The 20,635-nt window shown below is 44.8% G+C and overlaps 2 protein-coding genes across 3 annotated transcripts in view; one reads left to right on the top strand and one right to left on the bottom strand.

Moving 5' to 3' along the window:
* cep112 (centrosomal protein 112) overlaps window positions 1-4,567 on the bottom strand; it is a 91,327-nt gene extending 86,760 nt beyond the window's left edge. The window contains exons 1-4 of the mRNA XM_076024111.1: window positions 4,415-4,567; window positions 3,854-3,966; window positions 3,508-3,698; window positions 3,067-3,221 (exon numbers count right to left, since the gene is read on the bottom strand). Coding sequence (XP_075880226.1) covers window positions 3,067-3,221; window positions 3,508-3,698; window positions 3,854-3,953 — 446 coding nt within the window. The 5' untranslated portion in view covers window positions 3,954-3,966; window positions 4,415-4,567. The remainder of the gene's footprint in view (window positions 1-3,066; window positions 3,222-3,507; window positions 3,699-3,853; window positions 3,967-4,414) is intronic.
* A 596-nt stretch (window positions 4,568-5,163) lies between these two features.
* Window positions 5,164-20,635, top strand: part of prkcab (protein kinase C, alpha, b) — a 73,694-nt gene continuing 58,222 nt past the window's right edge. For both annotated transcript variants that reach the window (XM_076024112.1, XM_076024113.1), the window contains exons 1-2: window positions 5,164-5,513; window positions 5,643-5,674. In XM_076024112.1, coding sequence (XP_075880227.1) covers window positions 5,347-5,513; window positions 5,643-5,674 — 199 coding nt within the window. In that variant the 5' untranslated portion in view covers window positions 5,164-5,346. The remainder of the gene's footprint in view (window positions 5,514-5,642; window positions 5,675-20,635) is intronic.

A 20,635-nucleotide genomic window follows, 5' to 3' on the forward strand; every position in this document is an offset into this window, starting at 1 on the left:
CTGGAGTCTGAGGCCCCGGAGATCAAAGCGGTAGCACGTCAGGCCAGACACACACACACACACACACACACACATACACACACAGGAAAATGAGAACACCATGTAGACCCTCAGAAGCTGCAGCTCGCCTGATTAAAGAAGGCTGACATCCTTACTGCAGCCCGACCTCCAGGTGCAGAGCCGGTGAGCCCTGGGTCTCAGCCTGGGGCGCCCTCAGGAAAGCTGTCTGACCTTGGGACACAAACATCCTTCTTCCCCCTCCCCCCCTCCCTGCACGCCCTCCGCAAAAAGCCGATACCACCTGCAGGCAAGATCAAGAACACTCTGGCCTATGTGAGGCAGACGTGAAGTGTTCATACCAGCATTGATTGCTGCTGCCTGCTCCCACTTACTGAGGAGGGGAAGGCCAGAGCGGGGGAAAGAGAGCGGGTAAAAGCTTTAATACACTGACTGGAACATTCTGGGAATATTTGAGGTCCCACATTATGCAGCATTACCTCAAGCAACGTTTGAAACAAACTGTGTGTTAATGTTTTTAATAAATACATCATCGCCCGCTCTGAAAAGTGGAGCGATGTGGGACCCCTGCGTGGCAGCGCTGTGTCTTCACCACAGGCTGTCTCCTTAAAAAGAAAAGTGGAATTTAAATGGCCGATGGTTGAGATCGCTTCACATGACGTCTTGGCAGCGTTGGACTGCATTTGTTGCCCGCATTGCTGCGCAGGTTGGTGCCTTTTGACAAAGCAGTGGCGCCATCTGGTGGCCGAATTGAGAAGCAACTGATTGATGGAGGACTTTAATTGGTGGAACGAATGAGGTTGGAGGATGTGATGTAGCAACACACACACACACACACACACACACACACACACACACACACACACACAGAGGAAACTTTCCGATAAGATGCAACAATCGGAAGTCAACTCAACATTTTAAGAGCTAAGCGGACGCCCCGCCCCATCACCTGACTAATGGCAACAGAGAGACCCAGATCAAACACTGCCACATCATAAGGCGGGAGCCAGTGGAGTTCCTTCCATTTAATCTTATCTAAATGAGAGAGACACATAAAAGGACTCTTGGTCAGGCTAATTTTCTCCATCAGGACCTTAGCCTGTGATCTGAGCGTCTTTCATGGTCTTATCCCAGTCAGACGACGGCAGTCAACCGCTCGCCCCCTGCAAAACCTCTCAGTTCACATCCTCTGCGGCAGGAGGGAGAAGGCACAGCGCCTTGTTGGCGACAGCCGCGCCGCTTTCGATCGCTTGCACCCCCTTGCAGTCATGTCCATGGTGAATAGAAATAGAAATAGCTCTGAAAGTGACAGACTGAAATGAAATGTTGTCTTTGGATGCTATGAGTAGATACGTCCATACTTTCATTTATTACAGACATTTAAATGCTAATCAATATGCCCGATCTCTATTTTAAATAGATAAACTTTAATCTGAACCAGCAGTATGAACAACACAAATGCATTTCACAGCTGAACTGAGCTCATTCAGTAATCATCTTTTCAGAATGACTCACTGTCCTGACAATAATCCTTAACGCCAGAGAATGTTTGAGCCACTTTGAGGGTATAATTTGAAATACATATTGCAGCTGAGGGCATGTACTTCCTTCTCACACGTTGCCCTAGTGGCCATTAAGCTCTCTTTACAGCACTTACAGTGCTCGCCTTTTGTTATGTTAATGAGCATATCAAGCCACTGGGCTCCACTTAGCCCTTTCTCATTAATTGGGATAAAAAAAAAAATCCTGAGCCCTAACTAACCTCACTTTTTCAGGCCTCTGAAAGACCCTGGAGTCAAAAGGAAATAATATCCTTGAGTAAGTGGGGCTGAATGATAATGTTGTTTGCCACGCTATTAACTGATGTCCGTAAACAAGTATGTTTCTGCAGTGCCTGAACACTAGCATGCAATTTGTGGATGCCATTTCGGATGCGCTTTTCAATGCTCAAGTAAGGATTATACTGCGGACAAGTCGACGAGTTGCTTGTCTCAGCCTATTTTATGTGAGCGCCTGTCCTCAGTTGGGGTTAGACCCCCACTGGGAACGTGTAAAAAGAAGAACAACAGAAAGATGGAGGGAGTGCAAAAGAGGCTCCTCGTCCTCTCATGCTGTTTTGAAGTGTGCCTCTTTGAAAAGCCAGAATGGACAGCTCATGGAGGCTGATGCAAGAACTTAGCAACGTCTTTGGCTTTTCTGACAGACTCGCTGAGCAAATATTATGAGCAATCAGTCACAACAGCTGTGTTTATACAGCGTGACCAGTGTAGCTGAACTAATGGCAACAAAAAGCATCAGAATGAATCAAGTGTGCATTGGGATTCAAGTTTTTCTGTTTTGTTATTTAATGGAGCGCCAGCTGTGACAATGACAGACACTTGTTTATCTTAAGAATCTGGAGAAGAACAGACACTGGGGAATTAAATGTATTTTAAACCACTGAGAAACCTCATTCAAATGCAATTTCAGAAAAAGATTGTGACATCGTAATTAACTTTTAATGGCATGTATATTTTAATCACAACTGTTCTGACTTGAAATAGCTCTTTGAATTGCTTTGATGCAGAGGCGACAGCCTGTGTGAATTAGCAGTCACACATGATGTATAGTTTCAGTTTTTCAGACCAAACTACTCAGCACATAACACTTCTGATTCACTTTATACATTTTCTGTAATACGCCGCAGTGATTACGGAACCAGGACGCAAGAGAATCCTGAAAGAGGGTCTCAAGTGTCCAGGGGTAGCTAACACGAATGTAGTTCATTACTCTGTTAATTCATACAAAATGTGTTAATACTTTAGTCAATTGCTGGGCTAAATTGAAAACAAATTTGTTTTCTTGGACTAGTCTTTTGTTGTTGTTGTTGTTGTTGTTGTTGTTGTTGTTAAATAAGCGTTCATGATTTAATGTGTTTTAGTCATTGAATCTTGGATGTTGTTTTTTGTTTAAAAATCAAGAGCAGATGATCATCATCATCATCATCATCATCATCATCACCATGCCATGCGCATGCCATCGTTGCCAAATTGTACCAAGTGACTTTACCTGTGACTAGCTCTGACAGGCGTTGAACTGGGCCTGGTTTTGAGCTGGCTGTATCTCAAGCTGTCATCATTCAGCTCTCCTGTCACCCAGTCTGGCAGACCTTCGCTGTTGGGCTCTAAGCGGGGACCAGGCAAGGACTCATCGAAGTAAATAGACTAGAAAAAAAAAACATGAAATACAAGAGATGACGATTTTGATAACAAAATAGGCGAAGAAATTAACTTGAGGACTCTAAATAGTCCTTTTGAGTTTTGTGCATTCAGTGACTTATATTGTGTTAATCACATTTAAGAAGTTGGCATTGATCTATGTGACAATAACAATATAAATGAAGATATATTAGGAAAAAATATGTGAGGACAGAGAAAGGGGAAGGAAAACGAAGAGAAGAGAAGAGAAGAGAAGATAACTGATGTCAAGTCCAACAGAAGAAGTTCTTGCCATGTAGGTAGGTAGTGTCTTGAGGCTTCCAGGCTCTGGTTTGCTTGAGAAGGGCAGCTCTAAGGTGCCTCTTTCAAGCATGTGAAGAAGCAGTCGGGCGTACATGTTGCGGTTCTTACGACCTCTAAGGCCTGAGCCGCCTGTGGCAGGATCACACAGCTTCTTGATCCACAAGGCACATCGCTGGCGATCTGGGAAAAGATGGAAAGACGGTGAAAATTATGATTTGGCCACTTGTGTTTCGATGTAATGTTTTGCCAGTTTGGGTTAGTTGAGTTAGCCGATAGTTGATGTTTACAGTGCTGTGTATGTGAAGCTTATAAAAATAAATGTAACTATATCTTACCTGTCCTGCTGGGGTGTTTCAGGACAAACGGCTTCATATCCAGCAGTAAATGATCGAATTCGCAGTCCAGCTTCTCGTAACAGTCCTCATGCTTGCTCATGTTGAGCTGGAGACTGAAAAAATAAATAAATAAATAAATATGTTTTTAACTCGGGGCGCTGATGTGGTTATGATAGTGTGTTGCAGTGTTATTGACAAGTACTCTGCTGCAGCTAGCTATCGGCATGTTGCTATCAGCGCCACTAGCTGACATCCTTACTGCAGTGAAAACAAGGCAGCCCCACCGCGTTTTCCTCCCAAAATTGTGATTTTAAAACAACAAAACTCAGAAAAATAATTTATTTCGAACGGAGTACGAGTGCGCACTGTACCCTGGCTAATACTCGGCTGGTGACATTAGTGCGACTAAACATTTAACAAAACTAAACAACAGACGAACAAAACGGACCCAAACGCTGCGTTAATTACTACTTAGTTTCTGAGAGACACTTAAATGACGGCCAAGACGGGCACAATGCCGTTAAAAAGCAAAATAAAGGAGAAAATAAACAAGCGACTTACGCGAGCAGCGACACCGCCGCTCAAAACGGTTCAAAACTTCTGCGTGCGCGTCCCCGCGTCGCCATACGACACTTCCGTTTTCCGCGGGCACGCGGCGCGGCGTCACCACGCTGCCGTGGAAACGAGACGTTTCTAGTTGCACGGTATGGTATGATATGCGTACCAATTTACTGTATGTGATGTATTCATTATTACATGTTGTTTTGAATACGTCAACATAGACAATGCTGCATGTTTCAAAAAATGTATACTCTAAAGAGGTATATTCTGTATATTTTGATTTTCTCGTTCTATATTAAATGTAAAAAAAATAATAATTTAAAAAATCACAAATAAAAGCTGTGTTTAAAAAAAAAAAAAAAAAAGAAGAGAGAAAGGTAAGACGACTTTTGATGTGTTACATTCACGATCTGAAACGCCAGGCATTTGAAAATGACAAGGCAAAATAAGTCCACGAGGTGGCGCACATTACCTGATCAGTGGGATTGTGCCTACCAGCAGCGAACGGTCAAATTAGAAACCGAAGATGTCAAAATAATGCCAAACACGATGACTTCACTTGGTGCACATTTCAAAACAAACAAAAAAAAGAAATAAAATAAAACAGAAAAAAAAAAAGGCTGATCAATTTCTTCCAGCGAATCTCGCGAACCGCATCAGCAGTATTGCTCTGGATGTTGTCAACAGCTCTCCCGCAGCACGTGAAGGCGGTCTTCATCGACGTCACTGTGAATGAAAAAGAGGCGCTCAGCTGCGCTCCATGCAGGAGAAGACAGGAGGCGTGTGGTCTGCGAGGAGGGAGCAGGCACATACACCAGCACAAGAGCCGGGAACAGACCTGGACCTTTGGACAATCGGTCGGGACAGCGCGAAGTTGTGGCTCTGAATTTTTTTTCTTTTTGTCCCCCCCCTCCTCTCTACCTTTCCACATTATGGCTGACCATCTTTTACATTACAATGACTCAACCGGGGTTGGGAACAGATTCGCCCGCAAAGGCGCTTTGCGACAGAAAAACGTGCACGAAGTTAAAAACCACAAATTTACCGCGCGTTTTTTCAAGCAACCAACGTTCTGCAGCCACTGCACGGATTTTATATGGTGAGCATCCGCTTATCCAGCGATATACTTTTAAACGCGTTTTGAAAAGCTTGCAGACAAACTTGTTTTATTCAATTTTAGCACATCTACCGTTTGCCAAACCCTTAACATTCCTTTTTATTTTTTTAGGGGTTTTGGAAAACAAGGATTTCAATGTCAAGGTAAGCAGTTTATATACATTTTTAATGTCTTGATAGGCATTACAGGTTAACAAAAATCTTCAGCGCTTTGCTAAATTACACTGCATCAAGAGGCTGAACCCTGCTTGACAGCTTAGTTCTGGTTTCGGGCTCCTTGTGCTCACAAGACAGTTTTGCATGCATGCACCTAAGGCTTGTGTGAAAGCAATGAATGTATGAGAGAAAGGAAAGCCACAAGCACGTCAAGTTTTAAAGTTTTATTCTGTGGTGTGAACAGCTTTCTGCAGAGGGGGGGGAAGAAAAAAAAAAAAGTGCTGCCATTTGCCAGGCTTCGGTTGTGAATTTTCTTTCCAGACAGTTGCAACACCATCCTTGTTACCACTTGCCCCTATAAGAAAGAGAAAGTCATTTTGTGTAGACATTTTAGAAAAATCACTAGACTTGGATTAGGTACAGTACCTTCGAGTTTCCTCCCTGACACCAGGACCATCTTGCAGAGGTTGAAGGTCCACAGTCATCACAGGCATGGGGGCATAAGGGTCTGGCGAGTATTTGGAGTGACTGTGGGTGTACCTTGCATGGCTGTAGCCAGATCTGGACTGGGTCAAGTAGACTGGATTGTATGGAGGCGGCAGTGGTGGCGGCATGACTTGTCCACGGGCCCTCTGCGGAACAGTTTCTTGGAGATTTGAGTTGAGCCCTTCATTGTAGCTTATGGGTGCACCATTTCTGTATACCACCCCCGTTGGACCAGCTCCAAGGAGCGGAGAGCCTTGGTGAAGAGGCACCCCGGCATTGATTGTTGAGCTACGGCTGACGAAATGCGGGTGGTTTCTACCTTCGTTATACCCTCTTCCTGCACCGTAGTGGTGAGCGGGTCCTGATTTTTGTGAACGAAAGTCAAAAAAGTCCTCATAGCGAACACCCTTAAGTGCAGGTGCTCCGGAGTCTGACACCAAGTGAGTCACTGGCCCTCTGCTTTGTGGATCATAGACTGAAAACCCTTGGGAAGATGAAGGGATGCCATTTGAGAGCCCAGTTGCTGCTGACTGTTGATTAACAGCGCCAAGTTGCGGGTTTGCTGGGATGCTCAGGGGAAAAACAAGTGGCTTATTAGGGTCTTTTTCCATTGACACCTGTGCTCCGCGATTAACAGGTTGCCCCACGTTTTGGGGGCCAAGAGGGTTCTGCACACTTTGTCTAGAAGAGCCCTGCTGTAATGTGTTCGAAGATGCAGGTTTTGAGTCTCTGTCCTCTGACTCTGAGCCAGAAGAGATGAACCTCTCATCATCAGCGTCATCACCAATGTTTCTGTTTTGACTTTTATATCTGTAGTCTAGAGAAAAAGTGAGAATGGTGAAATCAGGATAGTGGACACTATCAACAACTTCATCTGAAAACAAAAAAAAAGTTACCTTTTGAAATTGTTGCACCAGCACAGCCATTGAACAGCAATGCGCAGAGCCAAAAAACCCTGCAAGATTTTAAAAGCAGGCACCTTGATAGAATCTTAAGACGTACAGGCAATAAATACTAACAAGCAAAACTTACTGAAAGAGGAGTCCACTAGCCATGACGTCAATGGCACAGCGCCAGCCTACAGTCTTCAGCTCACTTGCACCAACCGGGCTTGGAAGAAGGGTACTGTTGTGAAGGCCTTGGTGCCTACTTTATACCAGTCCAGCTCTCATCAGGCCCCATTGGCAACAGCTGCCTTCAGAACAATCATGCAGCTAAATTGTTCACATGTGTTATAGCTATTGTTGTGTGGGTCAGAGCTCCTATCTCCCAACGTATCTGATAGCCTGTCTCGGTAATCAGATTTCACGGCAATTTTTTTTATCTTCTTCGTTGATCTAACGTTTTTCCTTAGATATTTGCTAATGTGGCACCTGGAGGGAGAGCTGTGGAAGACTGATAAACTGAGAGAGCCGAACACAAAACTGTGATGTCAAAACATAATGGGGATCACTGAGCTAAGAAGAGCTAAAGGCCACTAACGCAACTGGGCATAAAATGCAGATCAAAGTATTGCTAAATTGAAAGTGCTTTGATTAAGATGAATGCATACGTTTTGAGTCTACAAATCTTGCAGGGATGCCGTATGAGTGTCATCTAAAATAAATAATTGATATCACGAGGCTTCTGGGTGCAGGACTAGCTGTGCATTTAAAAGCTCAGGCAGTGAGTGAAATGCACCTCATCATAATGTTTGTGTGGGTAGATCTGGATGGCTCAGACCATTATAACTAAATGTCACTGCAGAGAATGACAGTATGTCAAAATGCGGTTGGAGAGTCGATTTTGTCCTCTTCTTTTTGATTTTTTTCCGAATCAACCATGTTGCTGACTGCAGCACTGTGATAATAAATGCACAGGGGGTGAAACTTGCTCTTAAAATGCTCTTAAATGAGAAGACAGACCAATCATCACTGGTGTCCTCTGACGCCATCAAGAGGCTTTTTGGAGAACAAACAGTGAGATTGTTTATGGTTTTAATAATCCCCCTTTTAATAATAGTCAACTCTGTTGACCCTCTTTCCTTTCTTCTTATATATATCATATTCCTATATATAGAGCACTGTTTTATCGAAAAGAAAACTACTGCTCTCAGTGCTTTTGAAGAATAAAACTGGGTATGCAAAGCCTTCAGCTGCACATCTGTGTTTTCACGCATATACATCGCAGTGATTGCATCACTCAGAGATTAAAATTCCAGCTCCCTCGCTTTCCGAAAGGGCATTGTGCTGGAAACCACACGTTCCCTGCAAAAATGCTCGCGGAATAGATGCTTGTAGGGCAGAGGTGTCCCTGCGCAACACAGTTTCACAGAGAACCTTGACCATAAAAGCACGATGGAAGTGGGCTGAAAGATGCATGTTCTCGGACGCGTCTTTCTCTCGGGAAGCGTGCATGAGGAATGCGTTGCTTCTTAAAAGAACTGTAGAGTGGGATAATCCCGGGAGGGCTCGATACGAGGACCTCTCGCTCTCCTCCTCAGCGGGGGGGAGACTCCGTGGCTTTTATAACAGCTGATAGCTCAGCAGAGATATGGAACACTGGATCATGATTACACAGGGCAGGGTGGTAAGGTAGGACTGCAGGGAGAGATTTATAGTTAAAAATGTTCATTCCACTGACAGTCCTGATTTACATCTTTCTGTTTTGACGGCAAAGATATTGTTTTAGTCACAGAGGATGTTAAAGACCCCAAACGTTGAGAAAATATGAGGCACAGACATTAAACACTTGAGTCTCTTCGACTAAGACACTCAAAGTGAAGCATTTGGGGGGTTGAGAGAGACAAAGATGGACAACAGAGCGTTTAGCTCCTCAGAGTCATTAGAGAAGTTATAAAGCACCCCCCCTGCGTGTCATCCATCTTTCCCCATCTCCGTTCACAGCTGATAGCTGGTTCCTTTGGCAGCAGGGCTATCTCAGACATCAGCCCACCCCTGTTCATTCATTCTGCTCCAATCACCTGCATCAGTGAGTCGCACAGTGTGGCGGTCCACCGGTGGAGATGCCTCTATTAACCAAGGAGCGCTGTGGGTTGAGAACACAGCAGCAGCTGTTCCATCCCATTATTGGTTGTAGTCTTGGCTGCACAAGGTGTTGTTTGCTGATTCTCAGTTCAGTATGTTACAGATGAATCGGTCATCAGAAACATCCTGGTCATGATCAGGGCTAAGATCATACAAATGCCCCTATGTTCACGTTAAATGGCTCAAATTAAAGTTATTGCTTTGGCCTTCCAGACATTCGGTGCAGAATATATGCTCTATTTTGTTACTTTTTGGCCTAACGCAAAGACTTTAAGAGGTGACGCTTCCCTGTTTGTTGACAAAAACAGTTTCACCACACATTTCACAATGGAATATGCTGGCTTGTGTACACAATGCACATTTTGCATGACGTAATCAACTGCAGAGGGATACATCCTGTCATGTGGACATGCTGGGTTGCGTCCAAACCTCACATGCACCACTTGGACATAACTAGCCCTCCCTTTCCTCCTTCTTGCTGCGCATCGCCTTCTTTCTTTCTTTGTTTTTTTTTTTTTTTTTCCCACTCGCTGTGGGGTGGTCGTGTCTTTTCATCTGTGACTCATAAATCCGTTGTGTCACAAAAGAAACCCGTGTAAGCAAGATGCAAAATCTGGATCTTTCCATAAGATAGATGTCTTCAGCAGGCTGTGTGTTTATTTATGCTAAGATTTGCTCTAAACCACAAATATTTAAATCCCCCCCCCCCCAGAATCACCAAATTTGACGTGGCTGTATCTTGAGGGATCCCCATGAACCTGCAAGTGGTCCCATGTCTCTAGGACAAAGTTCTTTTGACCCCATAGACTTGCATGGCATTAGGATTAGCGATAAGGCTGGAATTAGGGTTAGGGTTAGGGTTACTGCTGGAAATAGGGTTAGGGTTTCGGGGTTCCTCATGGGCTAGAAGCCCCAAATTTGACGTGGCTGTGTCTTGAGGGATCCCCATGAACCTGCAAGTGGTCCCATGTCTCTAGGACAAAGTTCACTTTTGACCCCATAGACTTGCATGGCATTAGGGTTAGCAATAAGGCTGGAATTAGGGTTAGGGTTACTGCTGGAAATAGGGTTAGGGTTTCGGGGTTCCTCATGGGCTAGAAGCCCCAAATTTGACGTGGCTGTGTCTTGAGGGATCCCGATGAACCTGCAAGTGGTCCCATGTCTCTAGGACAAAGTTCACTTTTGACCCCACATAGACTTGCATGGCATTAGGGTTAGCAATAAGGCTGGAATTAGGGTTAGGGTTACTGCTGGAAATAGGGTGAGGGTTTCGGGGTTACTCATGGGCTAGAAGCCCCAAATTTGACGTGGCTGTGTCTTGAGGGATCCCGATGAACCTGCAAGTGGTTCCATGTCTCTAGGACAAAGTTGACTTTTGACCCCATAGACTTGCATGGCATTAGGGCAGTGGTTCTCAAACTTTCTCTGTCACGGAGGAGGAAGAAAACTTTTCATGAATCCTGAACATTACTTTTTTAATAAGAATACTCCTTTCACTTTTCTGCTGTGCAAATAACTTTTTTGGCAAACCACTTTTGTAACATCCACCATCCTGGCCTCACTGTGAAACAACACAGCTTCATGTTGTGCTCCCATCTCCTCACAAAGTATAGAGAATAGCCGCGCTTTCAGGGGTCTTATTTTGATGAAATTGACCACATCAACAACATCAGTCATGCGACAACATCACATTTTCTACCTGCCACACGGGATGACGTTGAGTGCGCTAAGTCATAATATCGCGCCAGTCGCGGCGTAGATCACGTACTGATGCAAAGGTGTTTGATTACGTTCTATCAGCGCTAGTAAACTTTATTGTCCTCTGGCTTTTACGCACGCGGCTTTGGAAGTGCACCCCGCTTCAAGTCTGCCGTGAACAAGACCATCGTTCCGCAGCTACTCGCGGAACGATTCTACAGCCAAAAGTGGCCAACAACAAAGAAGACTGGCCACCGCCGGACTCCTGAATTCTTCTTTTCGTCCATGTCAAATATTTGTCCATCCTGTGTACCTGAGCAGCGTTTTTCTTAGCTACAACTTACTGAACACTTTTTGTTAATTGTTCCGCCGTGGAAAAAGTTCCAACGTGAAAACATTAATTTCCCCGGGCGCCCCGTCTCCCTCCCGCCCGGTGTTTCGCGCGCCCCCCCAGACGTGACTCTGGCTTCATCGAAATCTAATCGGACATTGAACACAATGACGTTGGACAGAAGGACAGGCCTTCATCACATGAACATGAATTTAGCATCCCGTGCCAGAGAGGCTTCGGGACTGCTTTATTTTTCACTTTATGTAGGTGCAACACCAGCATGAATGCAGTTCTGTCAATGTTAAAAATGGCAGAAAATAACAATTATACTGTAATTTCAAATTCAGCTGTTATTTTATGCAGTGAAAACTTCCAGTCCAATTGTCCAACTGTCTAACACCGTCTGAATCCACCGAACCCCAAATCTTCTCATTGACACTGTGTGTCCACGGCTACTCATCGCCACGTTGGAGGCTGTGCTCTCCTCTTGCCTTGCACTCCTCCTCCTAAGCCTTTGAAACTGAGCGTCTGTGGAAATGACTGTGCCATCTGGAGACTTGAGAGCCCATCACTGAGAGGAGGGCACTACGTGGTGTGTGTGTGTGTGTGTAAAAGGCAGAGGGGGGAGAGGCTGTTGGAAGAACCCAAAGTAACGAGACTAAATATCCAAACGCTGCGTTTGTGTGCGTGTGCGTGCATGCATGTGTGCAAGTGCGAAGCCAAGAGGAAATGCTAAAGTCAGAGCGCTGACACAGCTTTTGTCTTGCATAGACAAACCAAGCTGTATGACTCGTCCGAACAGATGCGTCAGAGCAGAAACACAAGTGGATGTTACTTTATATAATCTGTGGCGACAGCATCGTAAAACCACGGACAAGTTATGTCTCGGTGGTCACCCGTCACAACGTCAGGTGACCCACTGTTGGTTTGTCAGTGTAAAGTTGACGTGTGTGGCTTTTCTGAACTGTTTTTAAAGAAGGTCCTGATATGCACTTACTGTATACTGCTGAACGGTCGTCTGGCTTAAAAGGAAAGTTGAGTGTTCAAACCGAGTTTCTTTCCGGAAATGCAACTATGCAAAAAGTCACAGTGATTGTTCACATCCTGAAGAATGCAAAATTTGTCGTCCGCATTTGACCTATCATCCCCTGAGGGAGCGGTGGGCCCAATTCCAACCTTGAATACTGAGTGCTAAGCAGGGAGGGAATGGGTACCACTTTGACAATCTTTCGTATGACTCAGCTGGGGATCGAACCCACAACCTACGAGTATCAGGGCGAACACTACCAATCTAAGAATGACAATTACAGACATCAGACAAAATCTAGTAAATGTACCCACGCTAACTCTCCCTCCTACTCCTCCTCCTCTTCCTCCTGGTCATCCCAAAGCAGGCTTGCGTTGACAGCGTTATTGACACAACCCTGATTCCACTGGAGGCAGCCTCCTTCATGTGTTCCCGTCCCCGCAACATTCATCATCGATCACGATGAGATCTTGAGCGTGTGCACGACGACGCCGGGGTGTGGGATGCCGCAGCGCTCGCTGGGACACTTATTGGCACCCGTGGGCGGCATCATGTAGGCCTGTGTGTCAGTTAGCGTGATGACGGCCGACACATGCCGACAACAGAACGGTCACCGAGCCCTAATGGCAGTGTAGGTGTGGAGCCAATCACTTCCTCCGCTCGGAGCGGAGCCGCCGATCTCATTAACCAATCAAGTGAAGCAGAAGTGTGGGGGAGTTGGAAGAGGAGAAGAGGAGCTGTGTACCTCCTGGGCCCCAAACAATAAACATCCTCGGCGACTGACGGGCAGGCTGAGACAGACAGAAAGGAGCTTCTCTCGAGTGATCAGAAGAGTTGCCGCACTCCTGCGTGTCGAGATCGTTCAGATGCGCTTAATTAAATTTGCTCCAAACACAAGACCGATCCAAGAGCGGCTCCTCAATTACGTTTCTCCGGATCTGTTTTTTTGGGAGATGAATAAATAAACTGCAGATCAGTGTCGTGGGCGTTCTTTCTCCTCATCTCCACTGTTTGCCTTGTCCAATTTTTTTCACCAAGTGGAGACTCCATTGATTTAAAAGCTTGTCGTTGTTTCCATTCCATTAAATTAGTCATAAATGCCAAAGTGAAGTTGGTTTATGTCAGTGTTTCTCTCTTTCTAGTGGGAAAACGAACCAGCTCTGACGAAAATACTCACTGAAAACAATCTCTTGAACTTGGACAGCGGCCTCTGAATTATGCCCAGTACTTGGATTTTATGAAAGCTGATTGACATCAGAGTTAACACTGGGCCAAGGCTTTTGCTTTGCATCAAAGAATATTTGGGAGACTCATGTAGGCTCATCTCATTTTCCTGACACAGAAACAATGTAGCCTTCGTTTGGGATTCCATTGGGTTGTCTCGTTTTAATGAAGCTCCTTTTAATTTTCCGAATAAAGTTGATATATGTTTAAAAAAAGATAATGATCTTGCTTTTAAAGTGAGTGTTTGTCTGCAGAAAAAGTAAAATAGCAAATATGAAAGCTCCTATGACTGATAAAGTTAAAAAACTAATTGCACACGCTGCCTGTTTCCTGGAAACGTTCATATCAGTCTGTCACCATGAGCAGTTATAAATGAGAGTTTATTAGAGGTAAGATAGAAGCTCAAAGGCTGTTGTTAATGAAGGTGTTGGGCTACACAGGTAATCACATTCAGTAATTAAACCCCGTAGGTCAGTTTATAGACTGAATTAGGGATTTAATCTGCATATAATCAGTCCCATTAATCACAAATTGGATCTTGTTTCTCACTTAACTCGAGAAGAATTGCTTTTACTTAAAGGCCCAGCGACTACGAGTAATTTGCTTCTCCAGGTCGGAAAAAAGCTTCTTGCAAAGAAAGTTAATGTCAAACATTTTCACTGTCTTGCTCAATCTCACATCTTTCTAACAGCAGCTGTGGTGTCAGGAGTAAAAGCATTTAACCCTGAGAAGATCCACCTTCTGGGCTTCCACTGTCACATGGTGGCACAAAATAGCAGCTTCCTTAAGTGGACCCATACTGTTTATGTAAATGTAAATCCTTGGCACCAAATTCATGCTCTTAGTGATGTTATCTTAGGCAAAACATGAATGCACCTGGTATTTATTATAGGTACACCACCTGGATTTCTCTACACATGCTTTAGCTTTAGCTCTAGCTACCTGAGCAAAGGCCAGTATTTCAGTAAATGGTCAAGCCTTTCCCTTGTTATGTTTCTTATTGGATGTATGCCGCCAGATGGGTTTATCGGACTCGTGCTTTCGTTGTCCAGTTATTCTATTTTTTCTCACTGTGTCCTCAGGACAATGACCGAGGAAAACAACACTTTCTCCTGTGTGTGAGAAATCAGGTCGACGTGTTCTTTTATTAAACGTGAAGCCAAGCACATTGAAAAGACTGGCGCCGCAGTTCAGTGTGAACAGTTCAAAGTCACAAAGCCAGTGTAGATACAGAGGGAACGTGAAGCGGAACCATTTCACTTTGGAACCCTCAACTCTCTGTTGCTTTAGCACCTCAAATCGTCTCACAATTGAAAGTGAATTCTCTGTATTGCCTCTTTTATCTCCAGCAGCTACAGTAGATTCTTGTGTCCGTGTTTTATGTCAGCGTGGTCGTGCCAAGGTTACTGTGGTAACGGTGATTCTCCCCGCCGCTTATTTCTGTGACGCGCCACATCCCCTGCCAAACACCCCCAAGGCAACTACTTCCCGGGTAAAAAAATGAATGAATTACACACACACACAAAAAAATGTCCAGCTTTTCTAACGGGCTCTTTAGGGGTGATTCAACATTTAGAGCCTGGCATCATCAACCCAGGTGTAAAGAAAAAAAATGGCCAGTTTTCAGCCAATCCAGCAGGCAATCTGAGGGGAAAGTCTGCATTCTTCAAAGACTGAGACATGAACGGAGAGATTCAATCCCAACTGAGGTGCTTGCTTGGTGGTCGCACCCACCAAAGAAGCCATTTTGCTGCTAGTCCGCGACAGACTCTGGCCCCCGGTTCTCTGTGGCTGTCGCAAGTGCAGTGTTTTCGTTTCAGCAGACTGTCTGAGCAGATCATGTCACTGTGTTTTGCTTGCATAACACAATGTCATCTGGTGACATTAAAAAGGGGTCTTTTTGGAGGCTCGGTGGCATTACTCAGCCAAGAGTGGGTAGTTAATTGTCAGGGAGCCGCCCGGGTCTCTCTCTCTTTCTCTCTTTTTTTTTTTTGCTGAGACGCAAAGAAACGCAATAAAGTGACACATGCTGTTCGCTCGTAATCTTCTGTGTTCACAAACAAAGGCAGAGGAGCAGTGACAGAGGGCTCGGATGAAGATTTTTTTTATTCCGAGGAAACAGCGAGGGCAGCAAAAGAAACGCGTGTGATTTTTTTTTTTTTTTGCTCAAAACAAGACGAAAAAAGAAATGACGTGTGCGGCTGAATTTGTTTGTGCTGCGCTTGTAAGCAGCAACGGGGAGTGACGAGAGCAACCGCGGCTTTGGCTTTTAATGTCTGTGCTCTCCAAAAATGGCACAAGAAGAGAAGAAGAGGCAACTTGCTCCGACTGTTTTCCCAGACGTACAGATCATTAGTGGGCCAATCGATCCAAGTATCGACATTGTGTTGGTTTCGGTATTTATCGATATCAGTGTAATCGAGACTTTGTGTCTAGATATTGTAGCTAGTCTCATGAAATGATTGTCACAGTAATTTCAAGCAGAATTTTTTTTCATGAAGGGCAAAATACCACTACTACTATTAGTACTAACGTATACGACTACTACTACGACTACGACTACGACTACTTTAAGAAGTGAGAAAGGCATTGAATGGTGTTGACAAGTATTCACTAAAATGCCCCAATTCTGTCTCAGGTCTTGACTAATTAATAGAATAAAACACTCCAAGGTCATGAAAATGTAAACATTTAAAAGCAATGTGATGATACACACGACTTGGTTAAAAAAAAAAATATTGGTGTTGTATCAGTATCGGATCGATATTGACCCTGTATTTATCAATACCACACTTTGCATTATCAGACACCGCTGACACAGAGAACTTCCAAAGTTCCAAAATTCCAAACCTCCCATTCAGTTTAGTCTAATTTAATGTATTATTTAACGGACATGATTGTGGTGGCGTGGCAGTCTTGTTGTTTGACAGCCGAGGGGTTGTCCGACCACAGACTGACAGCGAGCTCAATGTCGGGAGGTGGGAGGAGGAGGGCTTTGCGGGGAGCTTGTTCCTCATCCTCGGCGGAGTGAACGATGGCAGCGTGTTGAGCACTCATCCATTATAGATGGTGCGCTGGTGACTGTGATAGAAGACACTGTCAGCCTGTAACAGAGGGCCCGCTATTACAGCATCACACATTTCACCCATTATCACACCTCCTTACCTCGCCAAACCATCTGCTGCGCCAGCGGCGGCGGCAGCGAATAGCTGCGGCGTGGCAAACCTCAAGGTGAACGTAGCGCTGCGTTAGCATTAGCGTAGTATTTGAGCGCACGCCCATCTGCCGTCTGCAGACGCTCCCTCGAGGAGACATTTCGCGGTGCCTCACCTCTACTGTACTCTTGTCTCGCCACTCCAGCTGTGCTTAATGAATTCTGCGGTGATTACACCCACGGTTATTTTGGGCTAAGTCGGAGATATCAGTCTTGACCTACATACAGAGAGCACACGGCGCTCTCGGGGAGGATTTCTTACTCACTGGGCTTTCAGCCTGGACTGCATGTCATTTTTGTTTTTTTGTTTTTTGTCAATGTGTTTTTATTTATTTATTTCCCTTCAGGTATTACCTCCGACCGTCCAAGGACGGCAAGCAAGCGGGCGATTACTCACATGGGAGTCTGGTTTTAATTTGGGAGCGCTCTCTCCGAGATTACACGCTCACCTTTTGGAAAAGGTTGCAGTCGTCTAATAGCGCGCTACTACAAAAATGCCGTGTGAGCTCAGAGTTTGAAAAGTGCAAAAATAGAGACGCTAGTGCCGCGTTTCCATTAAGTGATTTAATGCCAGTTACGCTACGGGAAGAGCGGTTGCGTCTCTGCGCGGCGCGGCGCAGCTAAATGAAGACTTAGCAGCAATAAAATAGATTAAAAAAAAACAAACATTTTGCACTGATTGTAGCAGACTAAAACCACCCAAAGTGGGCGTACTCACTTTATATTGATTTAAAGGAAGTGGTTGCAATTGTGCTCCTTCCATATAATTTCTCCAGCAAATTTCTTTTTAATGCGCAATAAAAGGTTACGTGGAAACCAGCTACACGTTGTCTTTCCCAGGAGACAGTCGCATAATAAATGGATAGTTTACCGATTTATTCCCAAGATGAAAGCCATAAATCTTCTGTATATTTCCAAAACAAAAAAAAAATGATTTGTCTCACACACACACACACACACACACAAAAGCTTTTCTCATAGCCTGATGTAATTTCTTCAGTGTCTTCATCATGACCATGCCACTTTAAGGTATTAATGAAATCAGGGCGTCACGCCACAGAAATTGGCTGTAAATGCTGTTAAACCAGGAAAGTAAAAAGGCCCATGGACTGAGAAGCTAATCAAAAGTGACTAAAAAGACTCATAAGGGTAAAATGCCAGCAGTGTGTGGCCAAGATGGACACATGGGACTTTCCCGGCTTCAGTCATATTTTTGTACAAGGACAAAGACATGGGGGGAGTGAGAGGGGGAGGGAGGCGGGGGGGGGGGGGGGGAGTGGATGGTTGTGCCAGTTTTCTGAAGCTCGAGTGCTGCCTTCCTGCTCCTGTGGTGCTCCTATGTGTGTGTGTGTGTGCGTTCACACACTTTCAGGGTCACCCAGTCAGACACTGCAGCTCTTTATTCGTCGTCCTCGTACCTCACTCCAGCTTTACCTGGCCGCCCATCTGCCTACGTCGTCAACGACTTTTGAAACGATTCACGAATAAACTGTGCATGTTTAGACCCATACATGATATGACGCTTGGCAGGCAGCCCTCGTTCATATATTAGTCATTTCAATGTGTTAGCGCCCATTTAAAGACGGGCATGATTAATTAATTCATCATTTTTGGAAATGACTCAAAATGATGTTGGTGTGTGTCGCCACAATCTGCCGGATCCGCAAGAGCTTTTGCACACACACCTCTCAAAGTGCACCTTACAGCACGTACTTAGTCTGGCAGATGTTGCTCTTATATAAAACCCCTCCTTCCACAGGAGCATCATCTGCGGCATCGCCGGCTCTCTGCTTTGCTCAGACTGAAATGCAACAACGGGCACCGCAGGGCGCGATCAGGGCTTTGTTGCGGTTTTATGTGCAGATTGGAAGAAGTTTAATGCATTGATTGATGTTTACGGTCCCACGAGTTGAGATAGAAGAGAGACATTTTTCAAGCTATTTGAAATCCGTGTTTATGTCAGACTTGCCAATATTAGCATTTCTTTTTTTTTTTACTCTTAATAGCGATGAAAATTAACAGTGTGATGAGTTCAAATGCAACTATGTTACCTGAAATCAAGCAAGCGGTGGAATGGCAAAAAGTCTGGATCCCTGCGGAACACCGCAATTCACTTTAATCTGCCTGAAGGTTTAAACTGACAGGGCATCTTACTCAGTGTTTTAAGTCTTTGTTTTAGCTTCTAAGTTGTTGTTGTTGTTGTTTCACTATTAACTGCAGCACAGTGTTTAATTACAAGTGCAGGCATGAGACTTATTCGAAACATAAAACATATGCACAACATAGAATAAAAAAAAAAAATGCTCCTTGCCCATTGTAATTTGTGCTAATTTTCAACATCTTGGCGTGTGGCAGCCCTATGTAAACAAGTCATCCCTGCTGATTTATGCGTACGCTCTGCAGCAGCTGCTGCTGGTGCAAGAGGACCCACATACTGGGTCTCTGTCGAGCAGGAATAGTAAGCCATACATCATCATCACACCTACTCACAGGGTTTGTACACACGCTGAAACTGCCGCTGTGTGTGTCTGATGGGCTACAGGTTGTTTGTGTCTCAGCGTTGGCAGAGTAGCACATTATCACTGTGACAACCGATCAAACCCCGCCTTGACGAGTGGCCTTGACAAGTTACCGCGTCAACAGCTCTCCAATGACCTCCTCCCAACCCCCCCAACCACCACCACCACCACCACCACCAATGAGCGAGCAGATTCTGCTGGAACTGCGTGGAAGCGCGAAAGCCGTTGAGAGAAAAATGAGGCCTCCATCCGCACGAGCAGCTCTTCATATGGAGGGCTGGTAAGACACAAAGTGGCAGGCAGAGGAGTGAGAGAGGTGGGCGTAATTGTGTTTGAAAGTGAGGTCAACCGCATATGCATTCAATGGGTCCACTAAATCACCTCGCTGCCGAGAGCAGTTGAAATGAAGCGAAGATACAAAATCACCCAAAAGCTGCACAGTGGTTTATCTCCAGTGGCTCCTGCAGGGTAAAATCTCAACAACCACTTGGGAAATAGTTACTTCATTTCTCACTGTTATGCCTGTTATCTATCCCCCTTGTACCACCTTGGGTTGCTACTTATAGGACAATTTGTTCGCTATACAAATGTACACACAACAGTTTTACAGACTTTTTGGCTAAAACGTGGCTAAAGATGGGAAACATTTGCGTCATCGTACTATTGCACGCCAGGGTGTTGTTCATATAATAGCTGGCTAGAATTAGCATGCAGATGCATTTGGCATTTAGCTCCATGGACACAAACCCCATGGAACGGCAAGCATTAGCCTACATTCCTACCAGATTCAACAAGGTCAGTGAGACCGACCAAAATGTAAGTAAAATACACAAAAGGACTAGACTTCAATGTTAAAGTCATTTGTGTGCGTTCTTTTAAGAATCATTGTGTCATTGTCACGTAGTTGAATCCCCCCAAAATGGCTCTTGATGGTATCCTTGCTTCAAACGAATGACTTACACACCTACAAATGCATCAAGAAGACAATAAACCAGGGAACATTTTTCTGTTTTTTTTCCATCACTTGTGTGGCCGACAAAGTCAAATGACTGTTTTCGCAGCAAATAGACCAGACTCGTCTAACTCACCAAAACAATAAGATGGCACAGGGCCGTGTGGGAGGTAGCAGGTGTTAATTAAAACCATCTTGCAGAACCCACAGAATGCCAGCTCACCACAGCTGCTGCTGGGTCCTTCTTTTTTTTTTCTTTCTTCCTTTCCTTATTCAGCTCCAAATGGTTTAAGCCATGCACTCGACAGACTGAGTAATCACTCACACAGGCCTGGACGGAGGCACGAGGATTAACTGGGCCAATTAGCCTAGCACAGAGACTCCTAGGGATGAGAAGAGCCACGCTCTCCTTCTCAGCTGAGGGCCATTAATTAGCAATAAATGGGCGGTAGCAAGAGCAATCTCACTGCTA

Source organism: Nelusetta ayraudi, unplaced genomic scaffold (genome assembly GCF_046127955.1).
Source record: "Nelusetta ayraudi isolate G7.1 ecotype Tasmania unplaced genomic scaffold, CSIRO-AGI_Nayr_v1 ptg000016l, whole genome shotgun sequence".
Lineage (NCBI taxonomy): Eukaryota > Metazoa > Chordata > Actinopteri > Tetraodontiformes > Monacanthidae > Nelusetta > Nelusetta ayraudi.